General features: G+C 50.3%; 1 protein-coding gene across 11 annotated transcripts in view; it reads left to right on the forward strand.

Annotated features, from left to right (window-relative positions):
• MKNK1 (MAPK interacting serine/threonine kinase 1) overlaps positions 1–18,470 on the forward strand; it is a 41,185-nt gene extending 22,715 nt beyond the window's left edge. For 10 of the 11 annotated variants that reach the window (XM_029948393.1, XM_029948397.1, XM_029948395.1 and 7 more), the window contains 9 exons: positions 1,293–1,372; positions 2,938–3,011; positions 5,164–5,268; positions 8,723–8,778; positions 11,716–11,811; positions 13,315–13,509; positions 14,209–14,373; positions 15,805–15,848; positions 17,172–18,470. In XM_029948393.1, the coding sequence (XP_029804253.1) occupies positions 1,293–1,372; positions 2,938–3,011; positions 5,164–5,268; positions 8,723–8,778; positions 11,716–11,811; positions 13,315–13,509; positions 14,209–14,373; positions 15,805–15,848; positions 17,172–17,400 (1,044 nt within the window). In that variant the 3' untranslated portion in view covers positions 17,401–18,470. The remainder of the gene's footprint in view (positions 1–1,292; positions 1,373–2,937; positions 3,012–5,163; positions 5,269–8,722; positions 8,779–11,715; positions 11,812–13,314; positions 13,510–14,208; positions 14,374–15,804; positions 15,849–17,171) is intronic. The other variant, XM_029948399.1, reaches the window with a different exon arrangement.
• Positions 18,471–22,798: the final 4,328 nt, after the last annotated feature.

Consider the following 22,798-nt stretch of genomic DNA (forward strand, 5'->3'; position numbering starts at 1 on the left):
AGGCATCCAAGTGATGAATCCTAGAGTCTCAGGATTGGAATGGAGCTTCAGGATGATCTGGTCCTGAATTTCTTCCATAACTCCTCAGATCGTTGCCCCTCTTCTGTTCCCCCTTATCTGATAGCAGGAGCCCATTACCTCTGTAGAGAAAATCATGCCATTGCTGAATAACTCGCCTGCTAGAAGGTTCTTTTTGACTTTGATGTGAAATGCTAGGTGAGAGAACAAGTCGAATAGCTTCTGTGCCCCGGCACTGCACCTCTCTGACGACTTAGATATGGGCCCACAGTGGTTTACTAACAGACGTTTACTTGTATAGAAAATTACACCTGGTCACGAGTGTTTGTGCTACCGCATATACAAATGGTTTGGACATAGCAGGCTGGGAATGAAGGAGCAGGATGTTGTCATCTGCGCCGTGCCCACTCCGCACGTGGGGCTGTAAAGCAGAGCCGGCTCTGCAGAGGACTTGCCCCCCAGCCTCGACTTGAGATGGGCTGGGGCTCAGGATAGGATCCACGGACATGTTTGGAGTTAACCAGTCCCTCCCTGCTTAAACCACCTGCTCCTCTGCTGACTCACCCATACCTTCCGTTCATACTTGCCAGACACCCCCAGGTACAGGCAGGGATGGGATAGCAGGGGCTTTGGAGGCAGCTCTGGGCTGAAATGCCGACTCTGTCGCCACTTATCAGAGCTGAGGGGAGAATGTTAGACCTCTTTCTGCCTTTTGGGATTGTGTTGTAAGACTTAACTGACACCATGGACCTGAGTTACTTAATGCAGGGCTTGCCAAAGGGCAGGTTCTCCACAGAACTGCAGAGGTGGGGTCTGGTCTGAGCTGGGCCTTGGAGCTTTAGTCCCTTTCCACTGTCCTCCGTCCTCCATCCCCCTTGCTCTTCCTTCAACCCTGGGAGATCCTTCTGTGGAGGTTATAAATTTTACCCTTAAGGCAAGAAGAGATGCCTTTGGGGGTAGGGGTCGGGCAGAGGTAGCTCTTTATCCTCTTGCTGGCTGCTTCAGTCTCCCGTGGGCAGCTGGGGGCAACCACCCCATAGCTTCCACTGTATTTGCCTGGCCAGAGTCAAACAGGCCCAGCCAGGCTGGAAATCCCTCAGGCCGGTCTGTCGTGTTGCCAGCAGAGTCACAGTGCCTGTGCCACCAAGAGCCTACTCCAGGCTTGTGCTTGAAACTGGCTGTGGGCCGAACTGGGCCTTGCATTCTCCCAGAGGTGTCCTGCTGAGAGGTGTTTCGAGGTCAGGTGAGTATGACCGATTTCATTCTTCCCACAGATCATCGAAAAACAAGCAGGGCACAGTCGGAGTAGGGTATTTCGAGAGGTGGAGACGCTCTATCAGTGTCAAGGAAACAAGTGAGTACAGTCTTGGTTACTTGTTCCTTCTCTTGGGGGGAATGCTTAGCCGCACAAAAGGTTCTTTCTCACCACCTCCCGACCCCAGCATTTAGTTCTTATGCCTTGGCCACAACTGCACAGGATTCCTTCTGTCTTTCTTTGTTTAAAGAAAGAGAATGGGGACAGAAGCAGTAGCGGCCTTTGCTTCTGTTCAGGCTGAAATACTATATAAAAGTAACAACACGGCAAGTTGGAAGAGTGAGCAGTCTGCTGGGCTGGGAGAACATCGGGGTTCTGTTTCTTTCAAGTGCCTGTGGGAACCAGGCCAACAGAGTGTCACCGGCACCCAAGTTTAGGGCCCAGCTGTAATGACTAGGTGAGGATGGTGAGAGCGAGGACAAATGCTCACTTTGTTCCTTCCTAGCATACCTGAGTCTGTGCGGCCACTGCTCAGGCCCCGGAGGCGGCTGGGCACTGTGCTGGACGCAGGGCCAAGGTGGTCTCCAGCCCCGCCTCAGCTTGCTCACCACCAGCTCCAAATGAGCGACTCTCCCACGGTGGCTTTAAATCAGGGTCACCTCTAAGACTCTGCTTCCCACTCTCTCTCCCTGCACAGCAGGGTCAGCAGGGAGCCAGCGGCCAGGTATTGATGGCTCTGTCATTAAGCTTGGAGGGTGGGGGCTGCTGTTGATTTAACTCCAGGCACTGCCTCCACAATCTTCTTTCAAATCAGGCCATTTCAGTCATCTTATTTGGATGCCTTCACACTAGTAAAAGCCCGGTGTCTCCCAAAGTGGTCAGCATTTTTTTATGAGGGACAGATTTTTATTTTCAGCCCTGCAGCTTCTGAGTTCAGCATTAGAGACTCTACTTGGTTTATTTCGTTCTTTAAAAGAAAAAAAGCCCCCAACACCTCCGATATCCAGGCTGGTGGCTTCCCTCCTGAGTTACAAGACGACCTTGTTGGCAGAGCCCGGTAATGCGCAGGCAGACAGAGAGTGCTCACCGGGGAAGGCCACAAGTGCTGCGGTGGCAGGAAGGCGGCCGTTTCATTAAGCAGCGCTTAGCAGTTAGGGTCTAGCGGTGCCCACGTTAGGCCCCAAGTCTATTTGACAGATGTTTCCATTTTCTCCAGGCAATGTAAATACTGCCCCGTGATTTATGGGCAAGAGGGAGGGCAAGTAATTATTTGCTGCCTGCCTCCAGGACACATACCTACTATTCAGTGTTATTAGCCGCAATTGCTTCCAGTCGGCTGCAGATTTTATTCAGTTTAATGTGACCGGGACTTTTTTATAACTCTACCTAGTGGGTTTTAGGGTTGGGGTTTGACAGCACAGACTTGGTGAAAACACCAGAGACTGAACATTATGGAAAGATAAGGTGACCTGAGTCTTGCTAACACCACTGGCTACTTCTCAAACATGGGTCTTTAATAAGCATTCTGATTTCAAGCTGATCTCTGCCCTGCTACAGGGCGTTTTGAAATTTTTTTCATTGTATATTTGTAAGTGGCCTTTAATATATAATACCATTTCCCTTTTTTTCTCCCCTTTCCTCCTATTTTCTTTTTCCTATTTAAGGAACATTTTGGAGCTGATTGAGTTCTTTGAAGATGACACAAGGTTTTACTTGGTCTTTGAGAAATTGCAAGGAGGTACTTACTGTTGAGTATGTGTTTGGACTTCTGATTAAGACCCAGAGTGGTGATCATCCATCATGAATCCCAGAGACTTCTAAAATGAGAGTCAAGCTAATAAAAAGGATGAAGGACTTAAAACTGCCCTTGATTTGGGAGAAGGGAGGCCGGAGGGAAGGATGATAATTAGCATTTTGCAGAGCCTAGAATGTCACCTGTGTGGGCATTCTATAAATGCCTTCTGATTTTAATAGGACTCATATATAGATACATTTAGTTATCAATTTATCAATCCAGTGTTTTGACATGTTCTCTATTTAAATTAATTATGGGGTGGAAGCTCTTGCATACATTGTGAAATCCGGAAAGGCTCACCAGAGGAACAGAGGGTCACATGGCTTAGGACATAAACCCAGGACAGAGAGGAGGCCTGAGAATCTGGATCCTTCAGATGGAAAGAAGCCACTCTTGACCATCACCACTACTGCCCTCCCCATGCACATAGTCACTAGAATGTGTATCAAAGTTGCTTTCCTGAGGTTGAGAAGCGGATAGAGAAGCCCTTGCCCTCACCGTCACTCACCCAGCCTGAGGACAGATTTGCAGGGTGCAGGTTAGGGAGGCCATCTAGAGCTGAGTGGGGGGCCATGTGGAGAGGTTTGGTGGTTAAGGGAGCATGCTTTAGAAACCAATAAAGCCCAGTTTAAATATAGCTTCATCACTTACTAGCTGTGAGGCCTTGGGCAAGTCACATAACCTTTCTAAACCTTTCTAAACAGTGTTCTCGTCTGTCAGATAGGGATAATGACAGCACCTACCTCCTTTGATAGCTCAGATTGAATGAGATCATTCATGTGAAATGCTTTGCACAGAGCCCTATAGGCACTAAGGGGTCCATAAATGTCAGCTATTAATATTATTAAAATAATTGGAAAAAGTGAAAGCTATCTTAGAAGTAAGTAGCATGTCACTCTCCATCTTCCATTTTAACAAATTTAGAAACAAGAGGCTCACTAGAGTAGAGCAAGCCTGAGACCTGGCCAGGAGCCAGTTTTCTAGGAATGTTCTCTAGAATGCTGGGATCCTTTCATTGTTTAATCTGGCAAGTGCAAGATCTTTCATACCCTCCCCATGTTGACAACCAGGGATAAGTAAACACGTGCCATTTGTAAGAGACAGAGATGACACCTTCAGCTTCCAGTAGTGAGTGTAGATTGCATGGAGCCAGGCCATGTGCTCCTGCCTGTGCTGCATGTTTGCACCCCCGCCGTGCCCAACAACACTGAGACCGTGCATTGGAAATGCTAGGGGTCATCTGTAACCATATTGCTTAGAGTGTAACCCTACTGAGGCTAGACCCAGTGGGAAAAGAGATTGTGGTTGGCTCAGGGCAGCCCGTGTCCCCAGCCGTCAGACCACACGTGTGGTTCAGGGGCTGTCTGCCCAGCTTCTCTGGCCAGACTCACTGGACTTACGTCCTGATGTCTTCACTTAGTGGTGTATATCTTAGCAAGTGGCTTAGCCATACTTGGCCTCAGGTTCCTCACCTGTAAAACGGGGATACCTATATTTTGTACATTTTATACAGTTGTGGGGAGGCTAAGATAATCTGTTTAAAGAGTATTACATAGTGCCTGGCACATAGCAACCACTCAATAAATGTTAGCCATTACCAACAAAATAGTAACAATAATATTAATAGTAAATAGGAAAATTCAAAGGGAAAGTACTTTCCCTCCTTTTTCTAGGCTTTCTAGACCTTTATGTATCTGGTGAGGGTATAGAATTTCTGTTTAAAGACCTGTGCTCTCGTTTGGATCTCAGATCAAATACAAAGGAGGAAAAGTTCCTGTGGAGAGGACCCCAACGCTATATGGACTCACTTTTAGTTCTTTCTTATTTTAGAAGCCAAATCTGCCCTGATGGCATTTTGGTCATTTAAATAGTTGTTTGTTGTCCCTTTTGCGCTCGTCATGGGCAGGTCAGAAGACAGCAGTGCAGTTGTCCAGTTCTGTGCTCGTGTCTCCTCGGTGCTGGGTACCACACAGGGTTTGGACATTTAGTGATGAATAAGCCTGTGTCCCCACCCCAAACTTATGAAAGCTGGTCTCTGAGAAGTTATACTTCCTAAGGCCCAAAGGCATACCTGTGTGTCTCCTCTGCCCCCCAGGCTCCATCCTGGCCCACATCCAGAAGCAGAAGCACTTCAATGAGCGAGAAGCCAGCCGTGTGGTACGGGATGTGGCTGCTGCCCTTGACTTCCTGCACACCAAAGGTGAACCAAGCCTTTGCCTCAGTGATTGGGTCGGGCCGCCCAGCCTCCGGGGACCAAGTGAGAGGAGCAGGCCAGGCGGAGAGCTGGGCCAGGAACTAGTACATCTGGAAGGCCCACCCATGACAGGGAGGAAGCAAATCAGGATGGCGCTAGGCTTCTGATGTGGATGGTGGGCCAATGCAGCCTTATTAAGAAGGGTAGGGGCTGGGCGCCTGGGTGGCTCAGTCGGTTGAGCGTCTGACTTTGGCTCAGGTCATGATCTCACAGTTCATGGGTTCCTGTCGGGCTCTATGCTGGCAGCTCAGAGCCTGGAGCCTGCTTCTGATTCTGTATGTGTCTCTCTCTGCCCCTCCCCTACTCATGATCTGTCTCTCTCGGTCTCTCAAAAATAAATTTTTAAAAATGTTTTAAAAAAATTTTTAAAAAGGGGTGGGGGCATAGCGGAAGGAACAGGGAGGAAAAAGTAAATTTCATGTTGAACAAGATGTGTGAGTGTGTGGGTGTGGATGCTCTCCTTTCCCTGTCCTAGTAAGGATGCAAGCCCCATCAAGTGTAAATATGTGGGTATTACTCTTTCTAGTCTTTAATGTATGTCACTTGCATCTCTCCAGAATCGGCATGATAATATGTATCTAGTTTTATATCTTGCTCATAGTAAATGGAAAATGTGTTTTTCCACTAACATGGTTAAGTTTGAGATATCTGTTGAACCGCACAATGGTAACTTGCAATTTGCTGTTGTCCAAATTACACTTCAGTTTACAATCCCTCACCTAGGACTGATTATTTCAGAACTTTTATAGTGAATTAAATCTTTTTGCAAATTAAGTGTTTTTGTATTTCGATAAATACGTTTGACTCTTACATTTTTTTAATTTTTATTTACTTATTTTGAGAGAGTGGGAGGAGGGGCAGAGAGAAAGGGAGAGAGAATCCCAAGCAGGCTCTGCCCCATCAGTGCAGAGCCCAATGCAGGGCTTGAACTCATGAACTGTAAGCTCATGACCTGAGCTGAAATCAAGTTTTGAACACTTAACTGACTGAGCCACACAGGCATCCTTGATTATTATATTTTTTAAATTTGCCTAACAGCAGTGCCATCTAAAAATGAATTGTGGTTTTACTTTTTACCAGCTATGTGCTCTCTCGGTAATAATGCCAACTCCCAGAGTGATGGTGAGAAGAGAGAGCATTACGTCATCGACAGTAGTTAACACTCACATGGTTGGTGTTGGGCACTATTGTAACTCAAGAGAGTTGTGTGCAGCCTGGGTGTGTATCGTATATGTATAACACAGTTGAAGTGTAGTGCCTGCCACCTAGTAGTTCAGTAATGTTACCTCCTCCACCTTTAGCCCCGCCAGACAGAAGCATTTTTATTCTTCATATTAATTCCCTTAAAACAGAGCATTGTGTCTGGTGGGGGATGCAGACAGAATGAATAATCTGGGACCTAGCTCTGCTCCCTTCCTCCATTGTGGATATTGTCCAGCCACACTGGTTATAAGAGACCACTTGTAGGCATGCTGGGCACACAGAGCAGCACAGACCCAGGTGGCACGTGTGCAGGAAATTTGGCTCACTGGTCCCTCATTCACCTCATTTCCTTGTGTGGTTGGAAGGAGATCTCCATGCCGACCGTGCCCATGTTGGGCACCTGACTTGCACATGGGACGAAACTTCCTGGAAGGGGCATCTGTACTTTCCCCAGCATGATGAATAGCACTAGTTCTGCTTCTGAAAGCTGGGATGCATGTAGGTAACACCTGCTTGACAAAGATTTACAACTGTTCCCCAAGCTGCCTCTGTAGATTGCAAAACTGGGTCACGCTTTTTGCAAGATCCATACCTTAGAGGGTGGTAAAGGCGCTTTTATTTTTTATTTATTTATTTTTTAGAAGAATGCACTAAAGGGAACAGAGCTGGTGTGTCTTAGGAGTGCTGGAGTGCTTGTTAACATCTCGCTGGCCAGCTGCCCATGTGGCTTGAAGTTGGAGGGGATGAAAAACGATTTCCAGCTGAACTTGGCTGTTTTCTAAATAACTTCATGCTGGGAAGATGAATTGGGCAAGAATGGGTCAGCCCTGAAACAAGTTTCACACTTTTAAATACTGGACACACTGCAGTTAACCTCTGGGAAATGAAGCAGAGCAGGTCGATGGCTGGTGTGCTCACAAAGGCAGGCCCATTATTACAGCATGGCGCTCAGTTCTTAGGCTGGGGGACAACTGGGCCATCGGCACCTATTTGGAGAGCAGGACTCCATGTGTGGCTCATGATCCTTCTGTGGGAGCACTTGCTGTAATGGAAAATATCTTTCACTTTTAGTGCGGCAAGCTGTAGCCTGACTCAATTTGTACAGCCTGGACAGAGCTGCTCTGGGTTCTCATTCAATTAGGTGACTGATGAAGTTACTCAGCCTGCTGGAGCTTCGGTTTTCCCTCCCTTGCGAAGTGCCTTGGGTGGACTGGGCCTCTGCCTCCTGCCAGGGAATCGGAGGGCTGCCCGAGAACTTGGTCTTCGAGGGAGTTTTAGGAAAGCAGATTCTGCTTTTCCTGCTTAGTCCATGAATCCTCTGCTACCTTCCAGTACTTCTGGGCACTAGCAGTTTGGCTCTTGCTCAACCTTCCAATCCTTCTGTGTCTGCACTGTGCATTCTGCAGGAGGAAAGAGGGATGGAGGTTTCTGTGTCCACCATGGCCCTATGAGTTGTTCTCTGTCCCCGTCTTCGGTCAGAAGGTGGTTTCCCCCAGGTGCCCTCTTGGCCAGGTCCGCAGCCTTGAGCCCCTCATGGAGTAAGCTGCTATCTGCAGTCTCCCTCGGGAGGTCTGGTCAAAATGCAGAGCAGGTGTCTCTTAAGAAGAGCACCCTTGGCCAAAGCAGTCCTTGCTGTGCTTCTAGCATGACTGTCTGGACGTACAGAGCAGGTGAGAAGGGGATCAGACAAGCTTTGGAAGATTTGTTAACTAATACTTGGTGTTCTGACCATTCAGGGAGTCCTGCTTAGGGAATCATTTTTGATATAACTTGGCCACCCGAGAAGAAATGAGGTAGAGCAACCTCAGCCTCCCCAGATGCTCTTAAACAAGACACTAATTATTTCTGCATTGCTGTCCCAGCATGGCCATTTGCAGGGCTCTTTGCTCTGCTTCATATTAGCTTCTTATTCTTGGTCGTCCCAGCGGTGCTGCGGGGTAGACTGGCTGGGACACATTCAGCCTGTCTTACATCCTGCCAGACTTCTAAAGCTTTGGCTTCGAAAGAGCTTGCAGAATCAACTATGCTTTTGGTTCGTCTCTGGTTAGTCCTGCCTCCTGCAGCTCGTTGATTTTTTAATGTACCATAATTGGGAATTAATCTGCGAACAACAGCATTTGGAAAAAATTAATTGTGTGTGGAATGTTTGATAATTATGTACATATGTTAACCATTTCTTTGCTCTTTGTCATTCCAGGCATCGCTCACCGAGATCTGAAGCCAGAAAATATATTGTGTGAGTCTCCAGAAAAGGTACATAGGGGTGACTTGGGAGATTACAGTTTAACTGATGTGGGGAAGCCAGTTCCACTTTCTGTTGGGTCGTTAGCAGCTCTGTCGGCCTCAGGTACCAACCTGAGCTGATTGTTATGAACACATGAGAATGTTATACCTACTGTGTGGCTGCCTTCCCAATTGGCTTCATCCCTGGCTCTTCCTTGCTCTTTATCAATAGTGTGATTGGCTTAAGTCTGAAAGTTTATAAAATACATGAGACCTGCACAAAATGAACATTTTCTAGCCCAGTGCACCTGTCTTTAGGACAGTTGGTGTGAGTCATAAACAACAACTCAATCTTCTGTGAAGCAAATCTCTGGCTAAATATGGTGTTTATGCTATGGTACACATGCCAGTTAATGTCCACCACTTGAAGTGATAATTAGGAAGCAAGTTCTTAAAAAGGGTTTCTGTTTCCATTTTTATTTCCAGAGGTGCCCATTAATAAGAAAACATTTATATTTGATGTTGAACAGATGCAGTGTACTTTAAACTTTACCTTAACCTACTAGTAAATGGAAGTGCTTGCCCTTCTGTAAGCATGTATGCATTTGACAAATTCTATGTTTGTTTGGAGGGAGTGAGGCCCTGGTGGTTTGAATGGCATACACTCCTGCTCTGTGTATGTACAAGAGTGCGGACATGTGGACACAGATATGGTCTGAGTGAAGGGATAATTCATAAATAGGAATGGCTTCAAGTGAATGTGGGAGCCAGCCTGCTACTTACAGCTCTTTTGTGTGGGGAATAGTAATACATTGGCTCAGATAAGATCTTGTGACTTCCCATCAGCAGCTCTGGCAGAAGACTTTATAATTTGTCACTATTATCATTATGATTATTAATAATAACCATAGCTAACATTTCTTGAGTGCTTACATTGTGCCTGGCACTTAACTCAGCTGATAAATAGTATAGATTAAAACGAAGGTGGTCTTACCCCAGAACTCCCCAGGCTTCTGAACCATTCTGTTGCCTCTGATTTATAATTTGCTCTCATGTCCTTTGTTCTTTCATTTGATCTTAATGGCACAGGATTGTTGCCCCTTTTCTGTGGTTGAAAACTAAAACTAAGAGCAACTGAGCATCAAAAGATATTATCAAGAAAAAGAAATGATAAGCCACAGAATGAGAGAGAATATTTGTAAATAATGTGTCTGATAAGAGTTTCATATCCAAAATGTATAAAGAACTTCTAAATCTCAACATCAAAAAGACAGCGCAGGTTTAAAAATAGGCAAAGGAATAGACTTGTTTCTCCAAAAATGCATACAAATGGCCATTATACATATGAAAAGATGCTCAACATCTTAGTCATTAGGGAAATGCTAATTGAAACCACAATTAGATACTACCTCACAGCTACTAAGATGGTTAGAATTTTAAAAAGAAAGAAAGAAACAGAAAATAACAAATGCTGATGAGGCTGTGGAGAAGTTGGAACCCTCATACACTGCTGGTAGGAATGTAAAATAGTGCTGCTACCGTGGAAAACAGTCTGGCACTTCCTCAAAAAGCTAAACATAGAATTACCGCACCGCCCAGCAATTCCGCACCTATATATAATACCCAAAAGAATTGAAAACAGAGGCTTGAACTTGAACATCAGTGTTCATTGGAGTGTTATTCACAATAGCCAAAAGCTGGAAACAACCCAAGTGTCCATCAACAACAGGTAAATGGATAAACAAAATGCGGCTTGTCCATATAATGGAATATCGTTTGGCTCTGTAACAGAATGAGGTTCCGATCCATGCCACATTGAAAACAGTATGCCAAGTGCAATAAGCCAGACAAAAAGATGAATACTGTGTGATTCTACTTACATGAAATATCTAAAATAGCCAAATTCATAGAGACAGAAAGTAGATGAGACCTTACTGAGGAGAGGGGACGTGGGGGATTACGATCAAATGGTTTCTGTTTGGAATGATGGAAAAGTTTTGGAAACAGACACTGGTGATGGTTGCACAACAGTATGAAAGTAATTAGTCCCACTGGATTATTTTATGTTCTCTATATTTTACCACCACCACCACAAAAACAGAGAGGCTAAGTGAAAAAGAAAAGAAAATGTAGAACAGAGAAGAAGGAGGAAGGAAAGGGAAAGGGAAGAAGGGAAGTTGAGAGACTGTCCTGGCTTCCCCAGCAGGTTAAATGTTTGAGCTGGGACTCCCACCACCCGTATTTTGGAGTGTGGCTCCCTGGGCTGCCTCCACCACGCAGGCATTCTGGTTGCACACAAAGTGCCCTCCTGGTGGGCTCCAGAGATGACTGATGCTGTCTGTGGTTTCAGGGGCAACATTCAGTATGGGTGACCCACCATCCCAGACTGCTGGGGCCTGCGGGCTTTCCCAGGATACATGACTCTCAGTACTCAAACCAGCAGAGTCCCAAGCAAGCAAAGACAAGTTGGTCACCCTAAGCCACCGGAGGGCATGCCCTCCACTAAATGGGTCACAAGGGGTCTTTCAGGAACACATACTTCTCCGATTCTGCAACCTATACCAGTGTTTGTCATATGCCAGAGTTCCATAGGTTTCCTACCTGTTTTACTAAGTGCACAGCAGTGTGACACCACGTAGCGTGCACATTTTCTCTTAGGAAGTGAGGAAAGGGTGTGAGGCAGAAGCCACCTTAGGATAAATCCTCAGGTGACTTCTAGGTAACCCAAGGGCAGCAAACATGACGTGATGGATAAAGCTGGGCTTCAGCATGGCAGCCATCTGTGCATAGAGACAGAGAGAGAGAGCACCCCTGAGAGCAAGAGCGAGAGTGAGCCAGTGAGAGGCCACCACCTCCCACGTGAAGGGAGAGAGCAAGGGAGGGTAAGTGCCTGTGTCACAGTCACATTGGTCTCCTGCCCTTGGGTTTCATATATTTGTAACCTCTGTTTCCTCTTTTCCTTTTCAGGTGTCTCCGGTGAAAATCTGTGACTTTGACTTGGGCAGCGGGGTGAAACTGAACAACTCCTGTACCCCCATAACCACACCAGAGCTGACCACTCCAGTATGTATGGCTAGGCACCCTGTATCACCTCTTTCAGGGCTCCTGTCATTTGGAGTACCCACCACCCAAAGCTGGAGTGCAGGACAGGGGCTAAGGAAGGAAAATCGAGTGCACCTACATCCCTGCCAGCTGCCTGAGTTGTCACCTGGCCACTGTGTAGAGAGCTACCCCACCTCCACCCAGCCTGTGCTTAACTGCTGATGAAAGAGCTTGCAGTGTGGGCTGGGTCCTCTGCCAACGACAGGACAGATTGTATCTGTGAGAACAGGCTGAGCCCTGACTCCTGACCTGGTGGAGACAGACGCTGTCCAGGGCCAGCCCTTTGCACATGAGCACACAATAGCTCTGAGAGTTCTCTGTGCCCGGAGGACAGGAGTGTGGTCTCACTGTGGCCAGAACTGAGAGGTCCCGGCTTCCTGCATGTAGGATCACTTGGCTGAGGTACCCTGCTGCTTCCTTCACATCACGTCTCATGCCCAGATGTGCAGCTGGGCGCTGTTCTTCCTAAGATGTCTCTCATACGCTCCCGATATACTATAATTATTGTGAGGCTTTGGAGATTTGCATGCTTCATAAGTGAATTTTCCTAATACCCTTTTTTAAGACATGTGTTTCAGTATGCTCATGTCTTATTCTAATCAACATTATTAGAAATGTTTCCATATTAGCTTCTACACTGAGCTACCTTGTTCTCAAAGTCATTAGCTCTAATTGCCAATAACAGAAAGTCCTTTCTTCGTTTCCCATCTTCCCATCTAATTAGCTGTGTGTGTTGGGGGTAGGTATCTCTTGGCGAGCCTGAAATAATGAAGAAGGGAGCAAAAAGCAAGCATGTTTTGTTTTTATCAGCACTTTCCATGCAAGGATGGGAGGAAGGAATCCTGAATTCTTGTACTTGGTTTCCACTAATGTGCTTGACCCAAATACCTGCCCCATCCTAGTCCTTGGTGCTCCCATCTATAAATGGGAGAAGCAGGGAGGTTGGATTTGTTCCAGGAGCTGTCCCAGCTTTGATGGCCTCTGAATTCTAACTTCTTACCCCGCCTTCGTCTAAGACGACAGAGAAGGTTAGCAGGGCTTCAGTTGAAGAACTCACTGCCTATGGGACTGCATGTCCGCAGACCCCCTCCCAGAGCCCTGTATTGAAGTGCCTGTATATTAGGTGACTGCAGAGAGCTGAAGCGGAAAGACTCCGCAGCTTCTTGACCAGGAGCCTCTGCCTCCTGGAGAAGGAACTGAAAAGATGAGAAGGTGACCTGGAACTGGTCATGCGATCGTGGGTAATGGTAGGGCTCCACTTACAAATGTTCTGGTGGCCCAGCTCTTGTGAGTGCCTTGGCCGTATCAGGCGAGCCCCCTGGCGGCTTTCCTGACAGCTCCTTGCTCTGCAACGCCATCCTCTTGCTCAAGTCCCATTACATTCTGCTCTTCACCATCTCTTCTCCCTGTGACCAAGCCTCTCCCTTCTCTGCTCTTTCCCCTCCCCAACCTCGGTCTCCACAGTGTGGATCTGCAGAATACATGGCGCCGGAGGTGGTGGAGGTCTTCAGAGATGAGGCCACTTTTTATGACAAGCGCTGTGACCTGTGGAGCCTGGGCGTGGTCCTCTACATCATGCTGAGTGGCTACCCCCCCTTCGTAGGTCACTGCGGTGCCGACTGTGGCTGGGACCGGGGAGAGGTCTGCAGGGTGTGCCAGGTGAGCCCAGCTCCAGGACCCCCTGCACTGGGCCTGCTGGGTGAGGGGGCAGCATGATTGTGGGGTGCCCAGCAGGACTGGGCTGGGGGTTGTTCCTGCTCTGGAAGGGGGGTCTATAGGGCCCCTTCCCTCTTCTGTCCAAGGGCCAGCAACAGGTTGAGAGAGAGAGAGTGGGGCACTCAGCCCAGCTGGGAGCTCTGGGAAAGATTGTTAGAGAAGAGTGTACCTCAGCTGAGTCCAGCCCGGGGGAAGAGGGGCAAGAAATAGAAGCAGAAGCAGCAGAGTCAGCAAAGACACAAAGGTGTGAGACAGTGGCATGTGTATGGGGAAGGAGGGTAGAAGTATAAGGTTGGGGGCAGGGGCGAGGTGAGACCCGACAGGTTACGAGGAACCCATTTGTAGGGGCCCTATATGAAGGGCCAAGGAATTAAGGCTGTGTTCCCTAGTGAGTCTTCCCCAGATGTCACCCACCCAGTCCACCTGGTGGCCTAGCCATCCATGCCTGCCAGGGGCATTCTGTGTGGCCTGATGATTTAGTGGGGATGAGGGAACCAGGAAGGGCCCTGGCCTGTGGCATCCCCAAGCCCTGTGCTGCAGCTTCAGCTGAGGTCCACGGGACCTGGATGACTTAATCAATGGCAGGCCCATCCTGCTCATTTCCCTGGTAGTGTGGCCTCAGGAGGTATCTTCTTTACCTAGAACAAGCTGTTTGAGAGCATCCAGGAAGGCAAGTATGAGTTTCCTGACAAGGACTGGGCACACATCTCCAGCGAGGCCAAAGACCTCATCTCCAAGCTCCTGGTTCGAGATGCAAAGCAGAGATTGAGTGCTGCCCAAGTTCTGCAGCACCCCTGGGTGCAGGGGGTGAGTAACCCAGGGCAGGGCAACCACCCACCTCCTCGGGCCTGTAGTGTGGCCATGAGGAAACTTTTGTAGTAGCAAGTACTGGGCAGCAGCCTGGTTGGCTGACTTCAGCTGGAGGGAGACTATATAACAGCTTCAGTCCCTACACATGTGGAGTGAACTGGCCACTGCAGGAGCCTCTTACTCGTCATAGACTTGGCTCTAATCTTGGCCTCAGACGAGGCTCCTAACTGACCCGTGCCTCTCAGGAATGGACAGAGGCCTCTGGAGGAATTAGCTCATTCATCCCACCACTGGCAGAGGCACACAGTCTGGGAAACAGTCTCCTATTGGCATTTGGGGTCTGCAGTGCCCTCCCCATATGACACACATCATTAGCTGGGAATGCCCAGAAGCAGGGCCTTGGTGCCCTGCTTGTAGTAAGGATGCAGTGAAGGCACCTAGGTTCTCTGTGCCCTCCTGGAGTGCAGCTTGCCTAAAAGGCAAATGGTGGTGTTTTCCCCAAACTAAAGATCCAAGTCTTTACTAGAAAATATATTTTTTAATGTTTGTTTATTTTTGAGAGAGCAGGGGAGGGGCCAAGAGAGAGGGAGACCAAGGATCCGAAGCAGACTCTGTGCTATCAGCAGACAGCCTGATGCAGGGCTTAAACTCACAAAACTGTGAGATCATGACCTGAGCCAAAGTTAGCCGCTTAACCGACTGAGCCACCCAGCACCCCTACCAGGAAACATTTTTAACCATTCTTCTCAGTCATGGTACCTGACTTCTGCCCCTCCAAGGGGTCTGCCACACCTCCTGTGATTCACTGTGTCATTGGTCTGCCAGGCCTACCCAGCCTCAGTGGCCCTGCCAGTGGACCGGAGCAAACATTGCCAGCCCCATGTTTCAGGGGGACCCAGTCCAAGAATCTCTAAGTGGCTAATTACCAGCCACCCAAGAGTTGCTGTCTTTGCTGAGAACCTACCCCATGCCAAACTCTAGCAATCCTGGGATGAGTAAAACCCAATCCCTGTCTTCTTGTCTAGTGGGGAGAGGGAGACAAGGACTAAATGATGTGATAGTGTAATGAATGCAAATGCGTATCAAAAGGATGAGGATCCACTTCTGCTTGGGATAGGGGGAGGGAGGTGGCAGGGGTGGGAGTATAAATGCTTCCTTCACAGGGGAAGTGACCCTCAGCTGGGTCTTAGAGGATGGTTAGGACTCTGCCAAGCACAAGGAGTGGCTCTCCATGCAGAGGCAGCTGGGGTCAAGCTGAGTCTGTCTTGCTCGCTCCTTGGAAGGTCTGACCCCACAGGCAAGCTCGGCCAAGGCTCTGTGCTGGGCCAGGAGCCTCTAGTAACACACCCACCCTGTACTGGCGTGGGCGGGGGCAGCTCTTGAAGGAGGAAGCAGTGCTTACCCCCGCGTCTATCCTTCCCATTCTAGCAAGCTCCAGAAAGGGGACTCCCCACGCCGCGAATCCTTCAGAGGTAAATGCTCCACCTCACCCAATGCCCTTTCTTTGGCTTTGACTGTCCCTCAAACTTTCAGCCACATTGGGACGGAGGTGGGGACAGGGAGCCCATCTCTAGGCTCAGGTGTCATCCTCCTGGAAGGGCTCCCCAGCCTGCCTTGTCTGCGAGTCTTCCTCTTTTTCCCCTCTTCTCTCCTGCCACCTGACGGCCTCTCCTGCCCTCGGCTCCTTCAAGGCCTCTCTGCAGGAGAAAAACCTGTTTCCATATTCATTCTCATCCTAACTAGAAATCACCATTTACAGTCCAAAGCCCTTCTCTGTGTTATTCACCCCAGGGTTTCCTACTGCTGCTGTGGTTGTCCTAGCAGGATGGGGGTGCCGTAAGGGACTGGGATGGGTTGTCCTGTCACCAGTAGGCACAACAATAGGAGTGGCCCCTGAAGAGTAAATACGTACCACATGCCAGATATGCTGCTAAGGGCTGTACAGAGATGCCATTCATAATCTGTCTGATAAATTTAAAAGAGGTCTACCTATTACCCCCATATTGTGGAGGAGAGAACTGAGAGTAGAGAGGTTGCAGTAACTTACTCAGGGCCACACAGTAGCTTTGGGAGTTGGACTTTGAACCTGGATCTGTTGGGTTCTAGTGCCTTTTAACACTAGGTCATGTTCCTCGTGAGCACTGCCCTATTCCCAAAGGACCAGGGCTACCACATTGTGGGAACCCTTTCAGGAGCCAACCTCATGCCCAGTTTCTAGGAGGCACACAGGGAGTCTTACACCACTCTAGTCTCCATTCGTGTGAGCCAGAATGTTGTCGCCCTGCTTGGGTCCTACCTGATTCTCTAGAGCTGTGTTCAGTGGCCTTGAGCCTCCAAATCTCTGGTCCACCTTAGAGGATGTATTTGGTAGACCCATGGTCCCTGCTCTATGCTAGCCCGGAGCTGGGCCCTGGGGACACAGACAGAGGCACAGGCCCTGCCCTTGGCACTCCCTGCTCTGACAGTGAAGAGGGGCTATGTGGGTGTGCACTTCCTGTGCTGGGCCTTTCTTCTGGAAGAGCTGGGTGTGGAGCATGGGAGCTCAAGGAGGGTGCTCTGAATAGAAGGGGACATTTGTCCCAACTCTGAGGTCTTGGGACTGTAGTTGAGGCTCAAAACCATTCCAGCCTCAATGAAATCAGATTCTGAACCTGGGCAAGAATGACTTCCAGCGGTGGGGGAGGTGGGAGGCAGCCCAGAAAAAGCTGCCAGGGGAGGGGGGTCTGGGAGCCAGTCAGCCACGCACTGGGCACTGAGCCCCACTCCTCTCTGCTCTGTGCTGCCTGCCTCTCTAGAAATAGCAGCACGATGGACCTGACCCTCTTCGCAGCTGAGGCCATCGCCCTTAACCGCCAGCTTTCTCAGCGCGAGGAAGACGAGCTGGCAGAGGGGTCCCTGGCCGAGGGCCTGTGCTCTGTGAGGCTTTCTCCTCCATGCAAGTCACGCCTGGCCCGGCGGAGGGCCCTGGCCCAGGCAGGCCGCAGCGATGACCCGGAACCATGTCCAGCTCCCACCGCCCTCTGACCCACTCCAGCCACAGCCTCCGTGACCTCAGCCTGCCCAGGCTAGGCCAAAGTCTGCAGAGCAAGTAGAGGGAGCCACTCTGTGGCTCCATCCAGGCCACCCAACCCCCCATTTCTCCAGAGTCCTCAAGGAAAAAGCTCTTTCCAAAGGGGCTGTCTTTGAAAAGAAAAGCAATCACTTGTCACTTTGCATAATCGCCAGCGGCAGGGACATCGCTGCTGGGCTGCGGCCCACCTGCTCACCCGCCCGTAGATCCAGATGCAGCCTGCTCTCCTGGGCGGCAGGCGGCAGTGGCGGCTGGGGCTGCAGCCTTCAGGGAGCCAGCCTTGAGAAGCGCCGGCTGACAGAGGCTCTTTCTTCTCTCTGCACTGTCACCTCCCCCGCCCGCTGGTCCTTCCACCTTCCTCTGTCCTCCGGATGTCCTCCCCTGGCTGAACAAAGCCACCCCTCACTTCAGGAGAGGGCAGGGAACCTTCTGCGTTCAGGAGGCCAGATCAGTCTTCCGGTCTGTAGCGCAGGAGAAGCACATAATCTTTCTTTGCCGGGACCAAAACGTGTCCCTCATTTATCATCCTCTTCCTTGTTTGGGATTGCTGCTGAAGTCCGTATTATTTCATTTAAAAACATGTTTTTTTTAACTATGCACTTCCAGCAAAGATAGGACTTTCAACTCCCACTGCAAGCCCCTGGATTTTCCAGAGCATGTAATGGCTCGCTCTTCCTCGAATGTCCATGCATGTGAAAGGTTTTAATCAGCTGGTTTCCTATTATTCTAACTGGCTTTCAGCTGTTGAGACGATGTGTGACTTAGAGGCTGTGTCTGCTGGAGGGCAGCATCAGTCCAGGCCAGTTAGAAGGAGCTGTGCGCCGACGTGGCTCCGATCTGAGGCGGCGCAGGTCCTGAGCATGTGTCTGCTGCCGGAGGGCATGAAGGCACATCCGGCATCAAATAAGCTGGGCTGCGCAGCCACCTAGAGAAAATCGATTTGTACACGTCAGACAGACATTTACACAACACGACAATGCTATTATACAATGTGCTTGTTTTAATAAAACTGTTTTAAATTTTAGTTGCGGCCTTCTTGTTGGTCCCTTCCTCCCCTGTAAACCTGAGGAGACAGGCCTCCGGGGAGGGGAGAGTTCAGCCCCGTGCGGGGAAGGTGCACCTAGTGGGAACTCTCACTCTAGCCCCTCATTGGGCCCACAACACAAGGTGAAGGAGATATCGCTGCTTTTCTTTTTTAGGCCAGGAAATGAAGTTCACCAGCATTTGTCAGTCTCCTGTTCTGTGCTTGGACCCAGAGATGGGTGAGAAGAAGCCTCTGCCCCCTAGGGTCTCCCCACAGGCAGATGGTCAGCAACCGTCACATAAGCCGTCTTCAAAAAGTATTTTATTAGATGTGCCATGCGCCCAGGCCAGCACCCACCCAGGCAGGAACAAAGCTGCCATCTGTCTGGAGCAGCACTGAGCCTTTCTTCAGGGTCTGTTGTGGGCTGTTGTGTGCCCAGGACTGTGCTAGACTTGGAACAAAGAAAAATGGCACCTCACAGCCATGGTTCTCATGTGGATCATGCAAAGGGCTTTCCTGTGCTTTGTCCCGTGTCATCCTCAGAGCCACACTGGAGAGGGAAAGGGTGGGAAGGGAGTGGCAAGAGGGAGGTCCAAGGATCAGGGCAGGGCACGAGGTGCTACTGGCAGCTTCGCGGCACAGGGGAGCAGAGAGGGTGATGGCATCGGGAGCTCCCCACTCGAGAGGCTTCCCTGCAGTGTGGATGCCTCCGTGTTGACACTGACACACTTTCTGTTGACTGTCTTCCCTTCCCAGTAACTGTTACCATGCTCACATCCTTTCTTCTACCTGGAGCTGGATGGCCTAGAGGAACAGGCCTGTAGAATCTGAGACTTTGGGCCCAAAGTCTCCCAGTCCCTAGGGGCTTGGGGCCAGGGTATGAGTTTTGTCCCAACTCCAGCCCCAGCCCAGTCAGTCCTTCAGGTTGGCCAGCTGGGATGGGGCTTCCTGGACCAAGCGCCCCCCACTCCAAGCTGCGTGCAGTGCCAGCCGGCTCTCTTGTGCCTCCATGCCCTTGCTCAGGCTGCGCCCTCAACAAGCCTGCCTCCCCACCCGGTCCGGCCCCTCTCATCCTTCGCGACTCTGCTTCCATGCTACAGTGCCTACTTTGGTTTTGCTGGCATTGTTGCATGCTTGACTAAGGAACAGCTGCATGTGGAGAAAGTTCTAGGCATTATCTCATTTAATTTTCCTAGCAGTCATAGCATTATGTTACCCCACTTAGAACTGAGCAGAGAAAGGAAAAACTTACTTCGCTATACAGGTAGGAAAACAAATGGAATTCTTCTGAGAGAGACTTGGGACCCAGAGCTACGTGGCCGGGGTTCAAGACCCAGCCCTGCCACTTAACTAGCTTTGTGCCATTGGCAAATTACTGCCCTGGGTGGCAGTTTCTTCAGCCAAATTGGGGTGCTTACCTCCTGGTGCTGATGTGAAATTGTGGATTAATAAATACAGTGTTAGAGCAGTCCCAGGCACACACCACAAGTATGCAGTAAAGGCTGGCCATGCTAGTTGTAGTTGTTTTTATTGTCGTCTCCTGAGGCAGAATTACTCCACTCTGTGCCCATGATGGAGATGAGCTTTCCTCCTTTCCTTGGCTCGTGTGGGTGAAGATGGATCTGGGCTTTCCGGATGGGTCTGGCTTCTAGCTCTTTGTGGGGTCCTCCTGCTGACAAGCTGTTCTGCCCCTCTGGGCTGGGGTCTCTGTCCCCAAGGGGCTGCTGTGGTACTCAGAACAGAGTCTGAGTTTGGGGATCTCAGAGGTCCTGTATTCTAGTCCTTCTGCCACTGTTCATTGGGTGGCCTTGGGAAGTCCGTCGCCCTTTCTGAGGCCCGAGACGAGTACCTGGCTCTGCTGGGCAAAGACATATGGCAGACACACTGAGGGAGGCTCTGGGACCTTCAACTGTGGCGGCCCGTCCCCTAGCTCTAGAGTGAGCCTTAGGAGAAAGGTGGTCCCAGCCAGCCGGCATGTCCTAGACCTCAGGCCCCCTGCCTCAAACCTAGTTAGCAAGACTCCTATCTGACCCCTAGCTAGCGGCCTGGGCATAGGGGTGAAGTCTTTCTCCCTCCAGGGATCCACTTGCCTAAGCTCTGGGGAGCCCTCCTCCCTCCCGGCCCAATGCACCTGTTCCACAAACAGCAGTGCCCTGGTCCCATGCCAACTCCAGCTGCTTAGGGCTGGAGGGGAGTGAGGAGCAAGGTCCCCCCCACGGCTGGCACTCTTGTTGCCATGGTAGCAGTTGCCTTGGAAGCCACTTCCCCAAGTTTAGCTTCTGAACAGTCTGGGAAAGCTGCCCGTCTCCCAGGGGATCGGTGCGTTAATCATGCTCTTTTCCAGGGTCCTCACCCCTCAAGGAAAATAAACAGAACTAAACCACACTGAGGCCTTTCACCCACTCTTCCTCCCCACACCAGGCCAGCCTTGGACTTGGCATCTCTGGGAAGGAAAGAGCATAGGCAGGCACTCCAGCCCCAGCCTCGCCCAGAGACAAAGAGATGACCGGTAGCCTACCCACATCCTGAGTCCAGAGGCCTGGGGGCCCCAGACTTCAGTGAGGAGGGAGCTGGTGCTCTCCGGGTGGGAGACAGGTGGGGCGATTGGCCTCTAGTGACTTGGGCTTCCATCTCTTTACCTATTGTAGGAAGCACATTACCCAAGACAAGCTTGTATTTCTTTTTCACAGATGAAACAGCCTATGTTGAGGAAAGAATTGGCAAGCCTCCCTCTCTACATTTCTAATCAATGGAAGAGTGGGCGTCACAAAGGTTTTAAGTACCCTTTAATGACATTCCCCTGTCGTGATGGAAAAGATGGAGGTCTTGACTGAACACTGTCCTTCCTTCTGATGGTGGGGTTGCTAATTCCTCCCACCTCAAATAAGACAATTTAGAAATTCAGGGACAATGAAATGCTAGAGTACTTCTGAGCTGAGCCAGGAATCTGGACACGGGGTCTGTCAAGGACTCTGGGGCAACCCTTCCTCTCCCCATGCCTCAGTCTCCCCATCTGTTCTATAAAGGAGCTTGTGTGGGTTTGTAGTTCTGTGATCTTGTAACTGATAATGGCTTCATGTGTCTCTCCCTATTTCCTCCTTCAACTTTGTGCCTGAGGGATTTACAATGTCAAAAAAAAAAAAAAAAGCCCTCTAATTTAGCATTTGGTCTCCAGTCTTTAGAGGTCGGAGTATTCTTCTGGAATCTGAAGCTCACAATGCACAGGCCTCCCTGGCTCCAGCCTCTGACATCCCCATTCACCAGATGGGCAAAGTGAGGTTCAGGTGGTGGGGTGGCTGGCTCAAGTCCCACAGTGTGAAGCGCCCTGTCTCGCTGATGGTGTGGGGGCCGCCCTCAGCTTCACACCCTACCCAGCCCGAGTTATGCAAACACTTAATGGGAGTGAGGATGTTGAGATTCCCAAAGCTCAACATCTCAGAACACATTTTCATAGACAATTATTTTGACAGCTCCTTCTAAAACTAGTCAGTGGGGGGATCAATTATGTGTGACAGAGACATGGGCTGTCATTTGATGCCTAATTAGAGGAATAATCAGACCTCATCCTGGAGAGAGGCACAGAGAATGGTGGCAGCAGCTGCTGTAGCTGGGGAATGCCCACCTCCAGGGGCTTCCTCTTTAGGGGCCCAGGGACACCGCCTGGGGCCCACTGGTGCTCTGCAGTCACCCCTCCTCTCTCCAAACCTTTGGGTTCACACCTATTCTTGCCTCAGGCTTCTCTCCAGCCTCCTGACAGTGCCTTCCCTCAGCCAAAGCTCAATCAGGTGACCCTGGCCTTCTCAGGCTGCCACCCCCACCCAAGGAAAGCCCTTGTTAGAGGCAGAGGTCCCAGGGTGCCCATAGCCCTCCTCTTTGCTGACCTGAGGTGGTCGTGCAGGTCCAAGCCCTCCCTGAACTCCACCTTGTGTTCAGAAGCCTCGCCCAGGTCCCTGCTAGCCATGGCATTCTGTGGGGCTCACTCCCTGAGTCTGCCCTTGAGCAGCTCACAGTCACAGAGGAGACAGAGAATGAGGTCAGATGGTGGGCACTTCAGCATGGGGGACACAGGAGCGGCGGTAGGCAGCACCCCACACCCCACCGCCACTCAGGCACCATCAGGAACATCTTCACAGAGCTGGGGCTGGCCAAGCAGGGTCCTGCAGGAAGGAGGTGCTCTCCTGACAGCTAGGCAGACATTCCGCCCAAGGGCGGCAGCAGCAGAGATGGGGAAGAGCAAGGGGCGGGGGGGGGGGGGGGGGGGGGGGGGGGGGGGGGGGGGGGGGGGGGGGGGGGGGGGGGGGGGGGGGGGGGGGGGGGGGGGGGGGGGG

This window comes from Suricata suricatta, chromosome 8 (genome assembly GCF_006229205.1).
Source record: "Suricata suricatta isolate VVHF042 chromosome 8, meerkat_22Aug2017_6uvM2_HiC, whole genome shotgun sequence".
Lineage (NCBI taxonomy): Eukaryota > Metazoa > Chordata > Mammalia > Carnivora > Herpestidae > Suricata > Suricata suricatta.